The 16,708-nt window shown below is 51.4% G+C and overlaps 1 protein-coding gene and 3 non-coding genes across 4 annotated transcripts; all 4 read left to right on the top strand.

Annotated features, from left to right (window-relative positions):
* Positions 1-5,471: 5,471 nt before the first annotated feature.
* Positions 5,472-5,537, top strand: LOC144455194 (small nucleolar RNA SNORD43). Its single transcript, XR_013483905.1, has one exon. It is a non-coding gene; the product is annotated as a small nucleolar RNA SNORD43 (small nucleolar RNA).
* A 1,097-nt stretch (positions 5,538-6,634) lies between these two features.
* Positions 6,635-11,368, top strand: RPL3 (ribosomal protein L3). The gene is made up of 9 exons (XM_020982640.2): positions 6,635-6,835; positions 7,285-7,453; positions 8,144-8,279; positions 9,329-9,515; positions 9,751-9,911; positions 10,181-10,282; positions 10,389-10,484; positions 10,742-10,861; positions 11,271-11,368. The coding sequence occupies exons 1-9, from the start codon at positions 6,796-6,798 to the stop codon at positions 11,313-11,315; spliced, it is 1,056 nt and encodes a 351-aa protein (XP_020838299.2). The 5' UTR covers positions 6,635-6,795; the 3' UTR covers positions 11,316-11,368.
* Positions 8,089-8,143, top strand: LOC144455222 (small nucleolar RNA U82P). Its single transcript, XR_013483935.1, has one exon. It is a non-coding gene; the product is annotated as a small nucleolar RNA U82P (small nucleolar RNA).
* On the top strand, positions 9,571-9,663 carry LOC144455205 (small nucleolar RNA U83B). Its single transcript, XR_013483920.1, has one exon. It is a non-coding gene; the product is annotated as a small nucleolar RNA U83B (small nucleolar RNA).
* Positions 11,369-16,708: the final 5,340 nt, after the last annotated feature.

Raw genomic sequence — 16,708 nt, 5'->3', positions numbered from 1 at the left:
CAGAGAGGGGGGAGAGAGAGAGAGGGAGAGAGACAGAGAGACAGAGAGAGAGATACAGACATACAGACAGAGAGGGGGAGAGAGAGAGACAGAGACAGAGAGACAAAGAGAGACAGACTTACAGACAGAGAGGGAGAGAGAGAGACAGAGACAGAGAGATACAGACGTACAGAGAGGGGGAGAGAGAGAGAGAGGGAGAGAGACAGAGAGACAGAGAGAGAGAGACAGACATACAGACAGAGAGGGGGAGAGAGGGAGGGAGAGAGACAGAGAGAGACAGAGAGAGAGAACAGACATACAGACAGAGAAGGGGAGAGAGGGAGAGAGAGAGCAGACAGAGAGACAGAGAGATACAGACATACAGACAGAGAGGGGGAGAGAGAGAGACAGAGACAGAGAGATGCAGACAACAGACAGAGAGGGAGAGAGACAGAGAGACAGAGAGAGAGATACAGACATACAGACAGAGAAGGGGAGAGAGGGAGGGAGAGAGACAGAGAGACAGAGAGAGAGATACAGACATACAGACAGAGAAGGGGAGAGAGGGAGGGAGAGAGAGACAGACAGAGAGACAGAGAGATACAGACATACAGACAGAGAGGGGGAGAGAGAGAGAGACAGAGACAGAGAGATGCAGACATACAGACAGAGAGGGAGAGAGACAGAGAGACAGAGAGAGAGATACAGACATACAGACAGAGAGGGGGAGAGAGAGAGAGACAGAGACAGAGAGAGACAGACTTACAGAGAGGGAGAGAGAGAGACAGAGACAGAGAGATACAGACATACAGAGAGGGGGAGAGAGAGAGAGGGAGAGAGACAGAGAGACAGAGAGAGAGAGATACAGACATACAGACAGAGAAGGGGAGAGAGGGAGGGAGAGAGAGACAGAGAGACAGACATACAGACAGAGAGGGGGAGAGAGAGAGAGACAGAGACAGAGAGACAAAGAGAGAGATACAGACATACAGACAGAGAGGGGGAGAGAGAGAGAGGGAGAGAGAGAGACAGACAGAGAGACAGAGAGAGACAGACTTACAGACAGAGAGGGAGAGAGAGAGACAGAGACAGAGAGATACAGACATACAGACAGAGAAGGGGAGAGAGAGAGAGGGAGAGAGACAGAGAGACAGAGAGAGAGATACAGACATACAGACAGAGAGGGGGAGAGAGGGAGGGAGAGAGAGACAGACTTACAGACAGAGGGGGAGAGAGAGAGAGGGAGAGAGAGAGACAGAGACAGAGAGAAAGAGAGACAGAGAGAGACAGAGAGATACAGACATACAGACGGAGGGGGCGGAGAGAGAGGGAGGGAGGGAGAGAGAGAGAGAGAGAGAGAGAGAGAGAGAGAGAGAGAGAGAGAGAGAGAGAGAGAGAGAGAGAGAGAGAGGAGAGAGAGGGAGAGGGAGAGGGAGAGAGAGAGAGAAGGAGGGAGTACTATAAAGATGACCCCAGACTCAGTTTCGAAGACTGGTGTCTCAAAGACTTTTTATTAAAGAGGTTGAAGTACGCCATTTCAATTCTCTGGAGAAGTGACGCACTTCCTTGGGAGGAGAGAAAATGCACATGGTAAAAGAAGCCAGAGCAATCTTTATAGTTAGTAATTGCCTAACGCCTCCCTTCTGGATCAGGATTGGTCCTAATCCTTCTGGGTTGCAATCTTCCTTATATGCATTCCCTAACATACATTATGTGCCTAGAATTGGAGAAGGTCTGTGCTGATTTCTTATCTACTTATGTGGAAACTTAACTCATTTCTCACAGGAGGGAGAGAAAAAGGAAGGAAGAGAGAGAGAGTCAGAGGGAGGAGAGAGAGAGACAGAAAGCCAGAGACAGAAAGTGTGTCAGATCTTACCCCAGGGGCCCTCCCTGAAGTCTCAAATGAAGCAAGTTGGGTACGGGGATGTCATGGAGACCACCAGCTTCTCCCAAGTCACTTTCTCCCTTCTGATTCTCTCTTCAGCAACCTGAAGGGGGGTTGGCATTGCCCACCTTCTCTCTCAAAGCCAGAAGCCAGGCTCATCCTAAGTAAGCTCAAAGAAACTTCAGCAACTCAAAGAAAGCCCAAGGACAGTCAGGCTCTCCCCTCTCCCATCCAGATGACTGTCCCAGCCCTCACACAGGGGCAGGCATTGATCTCCTGCAGGGAGCAGACAGTTCCACACCAATGGGCTTGGGACTTGGGGTCCACCTAAGTGTAAACACATTATTTCAGGGGTGGGACACCAGACTAAAGTTGGTAAATGAGAAATGGGAAAGTCATTTAAACCTGTTTGTCTCAGTTTCCTCAACTGTAACCTTGGGATAATAATAGTACCGGGCTCCCAGAGTTGTTCTAAGGATGAAATGAAATAATAATTATAAAAAGTACTTAGCACAGTGTCTGACATACAGTAAGCAAACCTATTACTATTATTATTATTATTATTATTATTAGCAAATGAGGTAATATTTGTAAACTGCTTTGCAAACCTTAAAGGGCTGTGTAAATAGGAGTTGTCATTATTGTTGTTATAACATAACTTTAGGCAAGCCATAGAGCTTCTCTGGGTCTCAATTTCTCTCTGTAAAATGGGAGGATTGGAGATTTTCTCTAACGCTCCTTCCAATGGAAAACTTGGTGATTCCAGGCATTGCTGACCCCGTAAGCCAACCCAGCCCAGCCCTGGACCCACGTTCATTCAAGGGCAAATAATGCTGCTATTTTCTGACTACTCCTGGACCTGCTGATCATCTTCCACTCTTCCCACATCCTGTCCTTGGAGAGAGAAGCCCATGTGAATGATGGCCACAGTCACATCCCTAGCCACTGATACAGCTGGGATTTGTACCCAAGTACTTCCCTGATTAGAGAAGTCAAGATAATCATTTCTAATTATCATTGTTTGAGGAAGTATTTTAGATAATAATAAGTCATTCTTATGCAAAACTTCAAAAGGTTGGCAGAACTTTTGCCATAAAAGCACCATGTGAGAGAGGTGGTCTAAATATTATTATTTCCAATTTATAGATGAGGGGCTGAGGCGGACTAAGGGACTTAGCAAGGGTCACCCAACTAATAGGTTTTGGAGTCAGAAACTCAATCTGGGTCCCCGATCCCCAAGTCAGCACTTTCCTCATTACACCATGACGTCCATCTTTTTACTATACTCCAAACTAAACCTGTCCCAAAGTGGCCTGGGCTACCTCGTCACTGAAGGTCTTCAAAGACTGCTTGCCTCTTGGAGAGGGATGTTGGTTGGTACAGGTTGGGGGATGTGGTGATCCCAGAGATTCCCTTCATCCCCCAAGTGAAATTCACCTGCTACTACTCCCATTGCTTCAGGATGGCTTGTAATGCACAAGGAAGTCTAGACCAGGCTGGTATATGCATAAAAAAGGGTGGATAAGAATAATAATACACTGTCTCCTTCTGGGAGGCTGGAAGGATCTAGGAGGATCTAGACCTATTTCCAAGGCCTAATGCCAGGGAGATTCCCTCCTTTGGAAGTGGAATTGCTTCAGCTTCCCTGAGGGGGTGGGGGTGGGGAAGCAGTAAGGAGGAGGCCAGGGGCGTTCAGATGAAGCTCTACAATGAAAAAAGCCTTTCACAGGCTTCTCAGTCTAACGAATATCTCCTCCATTTACCTTGCCAGCATCTTGTACATACATAACTGTGATGTTGTCTCCCCCCACCAGAATTGCACGAGCTCCTGGAAGGAAAGGACTATGGTTTTTTTGCCTTTCTTTTTATCCCTAACATTTAGTACAGTGTCTGGCATACAGTAGGTACTTAATAAATGCTCGAATGGCTATGCTAACTTGGACAAGTCACTGAACTGCTTTAAGACTCAGTTTCTTCATCTATCAAATGGGGCTCAATCAACACTTATTAGGCACCCAATATATACCAGGCCCTGGATAAGAATGGTAGCCCCCATAAGATTATCGGGACAGAAAGCGGAGCTACCATGAGGCAAAATTTCAAACCATTGCCAAACTATTTCGAACCATTTTTTAAATGTCGGAATCAGAGCCAAGGCTTCCGTCTCAATCTGTCAGGAGATCAATAAATATTTATTAAGCGCCCACTAGGGGTAAGTTCTGGGGACACAAAACGAGGGAAAAGGCAGTCCCTGCCCTCAAAGAGCTTACAATCTAATGGGGCAAACAAACACATAGAAGACGAATGAGAAAAAATTATGAGGCAAGGCACTAGAATTAAACGGGGTCGGGGAACGTTTAGATGGTGGCTGAAACGCATGCTTGGTTTGCACACATTAAGTGCGTAATAAATGTTTGCAGGACTGAAAACAAGGACTTCGGTGCGTACTGGCGCAACACTAAATTTGGCCAGCGCGCGTTCCCGTAGGTCCTGCCCCTCCAAATCACGTTGTTCCTCCCCAAACCCTACACTTTTTCCGTTCTGGCGAAAACAGAGTCGACGTCACGCTTAAGGCCAGAGCGCGCGCGTGCGCATAGCATGGGCAGAGGGCGGGCGCGAGCCCGCGGCAGCGCGCTCGCACGCCGGAAGGGGCGGGGCCTCGCGAGGCCTTTTATACTGCGGGCCGCGGGGAGACCGCTCTCTCCCTACTCGCCCGGGCGGCGGCCGCAGGTGTAACGGCGCATGGTACGTACGGTCACGGTGGCCTTCCCGGGCCAGGGAGGGGAGGGCAGCGCGCTCCGTCCGCCGCGCATCACAGCCATCGCGGCTTGGCCGGCCTTCAGACCCCGCTGGTGGGGAGCGGAGGCCCTTCAGCTCCCGACACCGGCGTCATTTCTGGGCTCGCCCCTTCAGGGCCGCAACACGCGCCTCCGCCGGGCTGGGCCGCTGGGCCTGCGGCCGCCGGCTTCCGCGCATGCGCCGCGTAGCTCTCGGGCTTGGCGCCGGCGCTCTGCAGCCCACGCGTGTCTCTGGAGCTAGGCGGGCCACGTGAGCGCGAGTGGGCCCAAAGAGGGGACCCGGACGTTAAGAGATGTGGCTCAGAAAGGTCGAGATCTCCTTCAGAGTCGTAGGGCAGAGCCTTTGGTCGAACCCAGGGCCTGCTATTCATAGAGCCAGTGCTTTTTGCCCTCCGCCAGGCTGCTGGCTCCACTCCCTCGTTTCTGTTAGTGAGAGGAAACAGACCCACCGGGAGACGAGGAGGGGCTTGTTCCGGGGACTCAGTATGACCACAGGGTTGGGACTTGAATCCAGGGCCTTTTTTTCTAGTCCGAGCCTGTACAGGGATCTCCACTCGTCCCCGGCCGCCCACGGCTGGAGATCTCTTACCTTAAGCCACCGTGGGCCTGCCTGACCGGACCGGGCAGCTTCTTTACTGCGGGAGACCCGTCACCCGCAGCCCTTCCTGCCCGCAGTGATTCAGGGCGCATCTGGCCCTTCCTTGTGGGAGGTTTTTGGAAGTTCGCGTAGACTGCCAAAGCGAGAAAGAGCTTGACAAGAGTAGTAGACGTTGTCTGGTTTTTGTCTCCTTAAGCGTCAAACCGCAGGCTCCAGGTGATGAAATTCATGACGGGCGGACATAGCAAACACGTGCTGAATGTCATGTTCTGATGGTAGCCTTGTTGGCCCCAGAATGGCAGCCTTGGGGGGAGGGGGGGCAGGTGGAAGACCCTGCTTCCTCTGAACGCCTGTTGATCTGATGGGTCGGAGGCACCCATAACGCGAACCTGGCTCCTTAATTTAGTAATGTTGCGGTAGAGGTCCCCGGACCCGCCTGGACGCGGCTGGGGGGGGGGCGTTCTAACTAGAGCACTTACCCGAGGGTCCACCCTGCTGATGCATAGACTAGGGAGGATCACGGAGTTGGCGTGATCAAAATGAGAAGTCACTCGATTGAGGCCAAAAGGGGGTTAGTACTACATGATTGGATCGTTCCTTAAAATCTTAAAGGAGCCCCAGGCATCTTTGTCACGCTTATAGGCCTAGAGATACTGGGAAGCCTTTAAATCGAGCCCTGGCTTTGTAGCCACCTGTGGAAGTCTGGTCTTACCTTAATAACTGGGATCTCAAGCAAATCTGACTTTACCCAGAGCTAAAAGTCAAGAGGTGGATTGGCTTCTTGTCATCTGGATATCTTGCCAGCACTGGCTTTTGAATCCTTTTAAGTGTGTGAAAACTTGAGCATTCCTGCTTATTCCATTGCACTGGTGGTAGACAGTTGTAGACCTTTTTAGCAGTGTCCAATTCTTCATGACTCCAGATGCTGGTTTGCCATTTCCTTCAGCTCATTTTACAGCTGAGGAAACTGAGGCAAACAGGATGAGGTGACTTGTCCAGGGTCCCACAACTAGAACGTATCTGGGGCTGCTTTGAGCTCACTGTGCAGGTGAGTCATCCTGACTGGGCCTGGCTCCATCCACTGTGCCACCTAGCTGCCTCTGGTAGCCAGACTGGTGCCATATAAAGGTCAACTCGAATACTCTTGCCTGTAACTTCATTGCTATCAGCAGCATCTTGCTGGGACCTACTGTACAGAATGTTTGGTAATCCTACCTTAGAGTTTTGTCATGTTCAGAGTCCATTAGCTGATGCCAGATCTTAGTGGCATCGTGTCCCTCCTCTGTGGAGTTCCATGCCAGTGATACAGGTGAGACAGGCTTGGTTTACAGGTGGTTGTGTCCATCCATGCCACTTAAGCTCACTGGGCTCCTTTTTTCTAGTCCCACAGGAAGTTCTCCGCTCCCAGGCATGGGTCTCTGGGCTTCCTGCCTCGAAAGAGAAGCAGCAGGCACCGGGGAAAAGTGAAGAGTTTCCCCAAAGATGACCCGACCAAGCCCATCCACCTGACAGCCTTTCTGGGCTATAAGGCAGGCATGACACACATCGTTCGTGAGGTGGACCGGCCTGGCTCAAGTACGTAGATAAAGTGAACACGTGGTGGGGGGGCTTCTAGAATTTAATATTTCTGCCCTGGGTCTCGGGTATCCCAAGGGATTTGGAGGGGGCAGGGGGAGGATGAGGATGCATAGACATCTGTTTGAAATAGATCCCTTGTAGTTCCGAGGGCCCTTAGGGCCATATAACAATAAAGGAAAAGGCATCGTAGAATCTTAGACTGATACTTCTGGGGACTTTTGATGTCTGCCCTGCTCCTCTTACCCTGACTCTAGTGTGAAGCCCTCCTGATGGGAGGAGCCTCACTGCCACCCAGGATTGGGGGGAAACTGCTGTCTTGACACATGTCCAAGCACCAATCCCAGTGACTGAGTTGTGACCATTTGACGAGTCACCCGAAGACCCTTCGCAGGGGCACGTGGTCCCTGGTCCCAGCAGCAAATGTAATTGGACTCTGCCTTTCCCAGAGGTCAACAAGAAGGAAGTGGTCGAGGCTGTCACCATTGTAGAGACACCCCCCATGGTTATTGTAGGCATCGTGGGCTACGTGCAAACCCCACGAGGTCTGAGGAGCTTCAAAACCATCTTTGCTGAGCACATCAGTGATGAGTGTAAGAGGCGATTCTATAAGAACTGGTAAGTGAAGCCCCTCACTCCTTGACCTTTCCTTAGAGCCCTCTTGGCTTCTGTTTGCCAGTGGAAAATGGGGCCTCCTTACAGATGGCATTATCAGGTCCGTGGAATGGGAAAACCCTTTAAAAGGGGATGGACTATTGTGATGGATGCACCCAGGGGCTTGTAATTCTACGCTTGACTTTAGTGATAGCCAAACTCTTCCTTGTGTGGTAGCACTGGACTTTTGGGGAGCCAGGAGGTTTTCCGCTAAGCTCTTTGGTGACCTTGGCTGAGTCATTTCCCCTCTGTGGGAAGGAGAGTTGGCCAGTCCCTCATCCATAAGTGGACCATCAGTTACTTATCTCTTACTCTCTGGGCAGAGTAGGCCCTTGGTTGGCTGGCAGCCACTTCCCCGCTGCATCCCGTGTGTTGGGAGGGCCTCCGCGCGGGGCCTGGCGTGCTCAGGTCCGTGAGCGCTGAGTGCCTCTGACCTGAGCGGCTCCGTTTACCTAACCTGGATCACCCTGCGGCAGCTCCGCTCGGCTCCGTCCGATGAGCTCCGGGCTCCGCTTGCTGGTGGAAAGGGGTCCTTAGAAGCCAGCAATGAGCCTCAGCCTGGGAGGGTGCGGCTCCTTCCGCTCACCCACTCCCCGAGTGGGCTGATGAAGGTCCGCCCCCCATCCCCTCCCCAACTCTGCTCTGCTTCTGAAGGCATAAGTCCAAAAAGAAGGCCTTCACCAAGTACTGCAAGAAGTGGCAGGATGATGATGGCAAGAAGCAGCTGGAGAAAGACTTCAACAGCATGAAGAAATACTGCCAGGTGATCCGCGTCATTGCCCACACCCAGGTGAGTGCCCGGTGCGGGGTGCCCTCCTCCGGGTGGCCGTCCTTCACCCGAGCCTCACCAGCAGAGGGCGCTGCAGGTGCCCAGGCATGGGAGGTTCGCCTGGTCTAACAAGGTGACCTGGCCCTGGGCCTTGCCTTCCTCTCCCCTCTCTGGTGCACCTGACAGGGCAGCCTAGGGGTCTGGACCTAGGTCCCAAGGAGGTGTAGCTTAGCACCACAGCCTGGGCTTGGGGCCAGGTGTGAGGAGTGGCCTGGTTTGGGGGCCCTGCAGGTAGAAGAGGGCCCAGAACTTTGTGAACAAACACTAGCATCGGGCCTTACGAGCAGAAGCGGTGGTGGTCCTGGCATTTTCCGCAGTGGGAGATGTCAGCGTCCTTGGATTGTCCTCCCTGGACCTGGATTTGGTTTTAACATTGCTTTGCTCTAAAGAGCTAGGGGCCTAGGTCATAAGGCACATCTTGCAGTCAGTGAGAGAATTGTTTTTAATAATCATAGTGTGCATTGTGTCTTTGTTGGGTAGAAGGCAGTCTGTGACCCTTGTGCCTCGGCCCTCCCCCTTAAGATGGGAAGAGAATTTGTCCCCCAGGTGAAGACGTTCTAGAAACTTGGTCTAAGTTAATGAGTTCTGGATACTGGAGCTCTTGGACTCGCAGTAGCCAAATCCGGCCCCCCTCCTTCTGCAGAGTGAGGTGTCCCAGACAACCCCAGCTGCTCTCGCGAGGTCCCATAGCCGGTTTATGAAAGAACTGAGCCTGACACTTGGCTCTCTGGGGCCTCTTTCCAGTCTTCGAGACTGCCGTCTCCTGGAGCAGTGGCGCCTTGTGGGCGGTGCTGAGGGCATAGTCGGGCCTTAGGAGGGATTTCAGCTCTTTGAAGCTGAGGGTGCTGGGGGGGGAGGGGCGTGTTTCTTAATCTGGGATCTTGAGCTCCCAGTATAGTTGGCTTCCTTAGCACTTGTATCTCATGGTGTGCATTTAAAAGCTCTCCATCTTGGCTTTGAAACTCCAAGGCTGGCCGCGCTGTGTACAAGTGACATTCCTCTTCCTGTAGATGCGCCTGCTCCCTCTGAGGCAGAAGAAGGCTCACCTGATGGAGATCCAGGTGAATGGCGGCAGCGTGGCTGAGAAACTGGACTGGGCCCGCGAGAAGCTGGAGCAGCAGGTGCCTGTGTCCACCGTGTTTGGGCAGGACGAGATGATTGACGTCATTGGAGTGACCAAGGGCAAAGGTTACAAAGGTGAGCTACGCCCCGGAGCCCGCGGGGGAGGGATCAGGCTCCTGGGCCCAAGAGCCTCGTTCAGTGATGAAGTCATGGAATATGCGCTGGGCCCAGCGCCCGACCCTGATGAGGAGATATTCCTTGCTGCCTTCCTTCTGAGAACAGCCCTACTGTCTTTTGGGATTGGGAAGGGGGAAAGGGCAGAGCACCTCAAAGGTCGAGTCCTCGGGCTCATTCAGGATCCTCTTGGCAGGTGTAACCAGCCGCTGGCACACAAAGAAGCTGCCCCGAAAAACACACCGAGGCCTGCGTAAGGTGGCGTGTATTGGAGCATGGCATCCTGCCCGCGTGGCCTTCTCTGTGGCTCGAGCTGGTCAGAAGGGCTACCACCATCGCACGGAGATCAACAAAAAGGTGAGGCTTCAGCATGGACAGCAGGGTGCAAAGCAGTGTGTGTTCCCCAAGGCTTGGCTGCTCCAGACAGCTCCCTTCCCTGCGCCCCCAGTGGCGTGGCAGGGCTTGGCTCTGGTGGGCAGAGGCGTGGCCCGTGACAGGCTGTGGGGGGGGCCCTTTCCTCACTTGTCTTTGGGCGATGGCATGGCCCTGTTGGCAGCCTCCTGGCGGGCCCTGGGTGGCTGTTCCAATTACGTCCTCCCTGATACATGCCCCGCTTTCATTTGCAGATCTACAAGATTGGCCAGGGCTACCAGATCAAGGATGGCAAGCTGATCAGAAACAACGCGTCCACCGATTACGATCTGTCCGACAAGAGTATCAACCCTCTGGTGAGTGGCAGAGGGCCTGGGCGCCTCCAGTCTGACCCCCCCCACACACACAAACCAGGTCCTCCTGGTGGGAGGGGCATGTCTCACCAGCCCGCTCTCTCCCCAGGGAGGCTTCGTCCACTACGGTGAAGTGACCAATGACTTTATCATGCTGAAAGGCTGCGTGGTTGGGACCAAGAAGCGTGTCCTCACGCTGCGGAAGGTGAGCCGTTTGGTAACCTCAGATGTTGGGGATCCTTGCTGTTTGAATAGGTTGGCCAACTCTTCCAAGGGAGGAAACTGAGGCAGAGCTTAAGTGACTTGCCCAGGGTCACAGCTTGTGAATGTTTGGGGCCTGATGTGAACTGATTGGACTTGCTGACTCTTGGCCCAGGGCTCCGTGCCTGCCTGGGTAGTGAGCTCCCTGGCGCTGTAATGGCTCAGGTTCGAGTGGCTACAATCCTTCCCTCTTTGCCCTAGTCTCTGCTGGTGCAGACCAAGCGTCGCGCCCTGGAGAAGATCGATCTGAAGTTCATCGACACCACCTCCAAGTTTGGCCATGGTCGGTTCCAGACTGTGGAGGAGAAGAAAGCTTTCATGGTGAGTCTCCTGCCCTGTGCTGGTGACTGCAGGCAGAGGTCACAGCAAAGAAAAGGAGCTCTGTGTGTGTCTCAGGCATCCCCCAGATGTTGGGGTGTTTGACCCAGGACAGGCTTAGTGAAGGGCTGGAAGTTGAGAACCTTAGGGTTCTAGGTCATCCAGCCCCTTTCTTCTCATTACCTTTAGAGAAAGGGTCCCTTGGATAGAAGTTAGGGGTCAGGGAGCTGGGCCTGGGCCTGCCTGTCTCCTCACACCCAGGCCTCTCATCCGTTGGTATGAGCCTGGGGTGGAGTTGGCCTGAAGTCAAGGCAGCCGGTGTATGGGGGAGCCTTTCAGGGTGGTTTGAGCCAGGCCCGTGGCCATGTTTGGGCTTCTAGAAACTAACCCTAATATACCATTGTCCTTACAGGGACCACTCAAAAAAGACCGTGTCGCCAAAGAAGAAGCTACCTAACGTTTCCAAACCACCTTGGAGCCGGTGGATTCTCAATAAAATTTTCAAAGTTATCTCTTTCGATTGAAATGACTCTCAGGGAAGTGGAGCTAGGCCTCCAACTGGACACTGGAGGTGTGGCCATGGGGATACTTGCGTAATCTGGACGGTTCTCCCATCAGTTCTAGGTACTAGACCAATGGATCAAGACCAGTGCTGTTTTTCACCCTGACATGGGAGAAAAGTGGAAAGATCAATGAGAAAGAAGCCCTTTAGTATAAGTAGGTGAGCGTTTAAAGGCTTTGGGGGCAGCTAGGTAGGTAGTATGGTGTATAGTGCACTGGGCCAGGAGTCAGCAAGATTCACCAAAGCTGGCCCCAGATGCTTAGCTGTGTGACCCTGGACAAGTCACTTACCCCTCTCTGCTTCAGTTTCCTCATCTTGAAAATGAGCTAGAGAAGGAAACGGCAAATCACTCCAGCATCTCTGCCAAGAAAACCCTGAATGGGGTGGCACCCCTCTGAATTAACTGAATAACATTCAAAGGTTTGGATTTAATTAGCTGTGGCCTTGAGCTCAGAGGCTATCGGAGAAAGCCTTAGATCATCCAGCTTTTTAAAAGGCCCAGTGTCTCCAAGCTGCCTTGGAGTAGCCCTGGAGCAACATTCAAGGAGGAACTGGAGTGGGGGGAGGGTCCTAGAGGTGGGGGGGAGCCTCTTGGTTACCTAGTACTGGCCATGGAAACAGTGGTCAGGACAAGGGATACTCCAGCCATCTAGGGGCATGTTAGTCTTGCCAGGACCTCAGCACTCCCTTGAAATCATTGACCCCAAAGGAACAGACCAGGGGCTTCAGCTTGGACCACTTGTGACTTCTCTAAGGTCATAGCAAGGAGGAAGAACTCCGATACAATCCACGGTCCACTAGTCCTGGGAAAGGAGTGTTCTTGCTAGGTTGTAAGGTCTTTCGTAGGACCAGAGGCTGGTTTGGGGCCTTAAACCCCAGCCTTGGAGTTTAATACTGGCTTTGACACCTTCCTAATCCTCTAGGAGACGCTTATCTGGCCAATGCAGAATGCTCAGCTGGAGGTGACCCTTAGGGTGGGAGGCCTCCAGGGCTGTAGGCCATCTAGTTAGACTTGGGAGAAGAGGCGGTCTTGGGAATTCCGCTCCAGACAGGACCTCCACCATACTTCACCCTGAGAAGATTTCCCAAGTTGTCTGGCTCACTTCACTTACCCCTAGCTTCCTGCTTCCCATGTGCAGAGTCTGTCCAAGATGGCGCACGGGCTTAAGCTTTTGTTGTCTTAATGTCTGGTAGAACAGGGTTTCTGCAGGGTCATCACTCACTGAACCACCTTCCTCTTGGTGTTTGGACTTAAATAATACCCTAGCTGTCTCACTGCTCAAGCTTTTTGCTCTGTTCCCTCCTCAGCCTTGCTGGAGGAGAAGGGATATATTTGTCATAAGTCTAACGTCATTTTCCAGCTGATGGCCTAGGCCTGACAAGCTGGTGTTCACTGAAATTCAGAAGAGCAGCCTGGAGTGCGAGCCAGGCCCAGGCCACCAGGGGGTGGGTGTGCACAGTTCCTGGGAGTGCCCAGTCCATCTGGGAGAGAGCATCAGGGCTACCCTGCCCATCCTGGGGGAGGTGCACAGGATTCTGAGACAAGAGCTGGTCACCCGGAGGCAGGAGAGCCTTTGAACTCATCCCAGCCTGATACTGCCTTAGACTGATCTGGGGCCTTATGGGGCTCAGGCTAATTGGGACCTTAGCTAGCCCCACCAGTCCCTGCCTTTATGTAATGTCATCTGGTCTTCCCAACAACCTTATGGAGTGGTGCTGTTATCCCCATTTTACAGATGTGCAGAAAAATTAAGTCATTTGCCCAAGGTCACACAACTAGCATCAGGCAGAATTTGAACTGACTCAGAATCTACTACCATTCAATACTGCATTACTTAAATCGCCTCAGAGGCTAATGAACCCATCCTTTATTTTACAGAGAACTGAGGCCAGGGTACTTAAAGGTCATACCTGTTGCACTAAGAGGATTTTATCTGAGGTATTTCTACCTCCAAGTTTAGAGCTCTATCCATGACACCATGGAAAGAAAAGATGCAGAGATGCAGTCAGGTATAGATAGGGAAAGGAGGCCCCGGACTGGATTTAGAGTCCTTGCATGACCTGTTTGACCATGGGCCCAAGTCACTGCCCCTTTCTGGTCCTCAGTATCCTCACCTGTAAAATGGGTATAAAAATGCACCTGCCTATCTCACAGGGTGGTCACAAGGAAAGCACCTTGTAGGCCACCAAAGTACCACAGGAAAAGTCACAGAAGCAGAGGTTGGAAAGAAGGAGGCTGATCCCAAAGGCCAGGAAAGGCCCAGAGACAGCTCTTCAGACCCCTAATCAACAATCATTAAGTGCCAGGTACTGAGCTAATCTCTGGGGACATGTTAAAAATGAGATTATCCCTGCCTTTGAGGAGCAGAGAACTGTTGAGGAAGACCCTCTGTGCTCCTATCCGTGTCTGCAACAGCTGGACATTAAAGACAAGGTAATTTGGAAGGTGGACACTAGTCACTGGGGGAACTGGAAATCAGGAAAGACTTCTTGTAGGAGGCGTCACCTGGGCTAAAGTTGGTAGGAAGGAGGAGGTAAAGAGGGAATGAATTCTAGGCACAAAAGAGTCTTGTGAAGGAGGCGAGAAAGGAATGCTGCAGGGTGAAGATTAACAAGTAGGACTCCTTTCCCACATCCCCATGCCTAGGGCCAGAAAGAGGCAGCCCGCCCCGCCTTGGCATCACCAAACCCACACTGCACCCAGACACACCCACAGACCTCAGCAGAGCTGTCCAGCATGGCACCTGACCTCTGCCCCAGGTAGTGAACTCCCTGTCACTGGAGGTTCTGCTCCCCTAAGGAGCTCAGTGTGGGTGTGGTTATGGGTTCTATTCTAAAAGAGTTAGACCTCCTCTCAGGGAGAGTAGAAGAGACCCCAGAACAGGGTAGATCTAGATGGATAGATGGATGCATGCATGCATGGATGGATGGATGGATGGATAGATAGGTAATAGATGAATTGAGAGAGATAGAAGATTGATGAGAGACGGTAGTGGCCAGCTAGGTGGTGCAGTGGATAGAACACATGGCCTAGAGTCAGGAAGACCTGAGTTCAAATCTACCCTCAGACACTAGCTGTGTGATTTTGGGCAAGTTACTTCACCCTGTTTGCCCCAGTTTTCTCATCTGTAAAATGATCTGCCAAGAAAACCCCAAATGGGGTCAAAAAGAGTCAGACACAATGTAGATAGAAGTGAATGGGTAAAGATAGTAGAGAGATAAAAAGATAGAATTATATATGATATCCAGTGTGTCTGGATACACACACACACACACACACACACACACACACACACACACACACACACACGAGAAGACAACAAAGTGAGACCAGAGGGATCCCAGGCAGCATTGGTGTCCAGAACAAGGCAGGGGACAGTCCCTGGCCTGGGACTGGAGTCACCTCTGGGCACCATGTTTTAGGGAGGACACTGACAAGCTAAAATGTGAGATGCCAGTTCTATGCCTTGCATTGACTCTCCTTCCCAGCTTACACCATCTGCCAATCTGATGTCAGGCTATCTACACTTTTATTCAAGTCACTGAGGAAAACATCAGCCAGGGCCAGGGCCAGACTCCTGTGAATAATGGCTTGGGGTGGGGGTAGGGGGCTCTACTCTTTGGATCCAGTCACTCAGTCAGGCAGTTCCAAATTCAGTTGTTACCATCCATGGCCAAAGTCCAAATAGAAGCCATCTTTCTCCTAAGCTTACATGACTTTTGTTCTGACAGTATTTTGTTCTTTAGACAACAGCAGACACTCACAGATGCTTTGTCCTCTTGGAGATATTTAAAACTGGATTTTATGTGAGTTGGTCCAAAATCTCTCTTTTCAGGGATTAATTCTGAGTTGAATGTCTACATGCGTAAGGTGAGAATTTCTCTTTTCCTGACATGCTGCTTCTGATGGGTATGGCTAACCCCAAAGATGCCTTGAATAAATTCCTTTTTGTATATTAAAAAAAAATGTGCCCAGGGTAGGCTGGCCAAGGGGATGAGGCCCATGAGGAACTGATGAAGTAATTCAGGGTGTTTGTCCTAAAGAAGGGAAGGGAAGTCCTGGTGGGAGAGGGGGGGAGATTGCTGAGATCTCCAGGTATTTGAAGAGCTGGTTACTAAGAAGAGGGATTAGCTTTATTCGCTCTGGTCTCAGAGGGCAGAAATGGGCACAGTCGGGTGGGAATGGGGATGAGACAGGAAATGGGCAGAGAGTTGGGGATCGGCTCCATGTAAGGAAAACCTCCCTAACCTGTCCTCCAATGGAAGAGGCTGCTGTAGAGTAGAGAGTCTGCCCTCATTGGAAGTCTGCGGGCGGAGGGGGAATGACCACTCATTGGGGGTGTGGCCAGGACTAGATGCCCTGGGAGGCCTTGGCTAGTTCTGAGATTGTCTGACTCTGATTCTCCCTCTAAGCTAGCTTTCAAGGCTGTAATTTCTGAAGTCCGATAATAATAATGATAATGATAATAACAAAATAATTAAAATGTCAAATAAAAATAATGATGATGATGATGATAATTAAGATATTAGCTAGAATTGATACGGAGCTTCAAGGCTGGCAAAGACCTTTACAAATAGTAGCACATTTCATCCTCACAACAACCCCAGGAGGGAGATGCTGTTCTCATCCACAATTCGCTGTTTTTCAGTCATGTCTGACTCTTTGTGACCCCATTTGGGGTTTTCTTGGCAAAGATACTGGAGTGGTTTGCCATTTTCTTCTCCAGCTCATTTTACAGATAAGGAAACTGAGGCAAACTAGATTAAGAAGTGTATATATGAGGCTGGATTTGAACTCAGGAAGATGAGTCTTCCTGACTTCAGGCTCAGCACTCTATCCACTATTCCACCTCGCTGCCATCCTTAATTTACAAATTAGGAAACAGAGACATATAGAGATTAAATGACTTGACCAGGGTAACACATCTAGGACAGGTCTGAAGCTAGATTTGAACCCAGGTCTTCCTGACTCCAAGGTTTCATCCACATTCTTATCTGTGGTACCACCAAGCTTACAATCGAAAAGGAGAAAGCACACGTACTAAGAAAATGTCTATGAAACATGGCACAGTGGGGTAGGTTCAGAGAAGGGGGCCGGGCAAAGGGATGGAAGAAATGAGGGGGAAGTAATCAAGGAAGACTTCCTGGAGGTGGTGGCTCCTAAACAGCCTTGAAGAAGCGGGGGGGGGGGGGGGGGGGGTTCAACAGGAGATGGGAAAGAGAGGAGCAGGCCCTTCCAGACGTGAGAGACAACAGGAACAAGGCTTGGGAACTGGAGAAGGCCAGAT

Source organism: Phascolarctos cinereus, unplaced genomic scaffold (genome assembly GCF_003287225.1).
Source record: "Phascolarctos cinereus isolate Bilbo 61053 unplaced genomic scaffold, phaCin_HiC Scaffold_1;HRSCAF=81, whole genome shotgun sequence".
Lineage (NCBI taxonomy): Eukaryota > Metazoa > Chordata > Mammalia > Diprotodontia > Phascolarctidae > Phascolarctos > Phascolarctos cinereus.
This window is presented reverse-complemented; position numbering and strand designations above follow the sequence as displayed.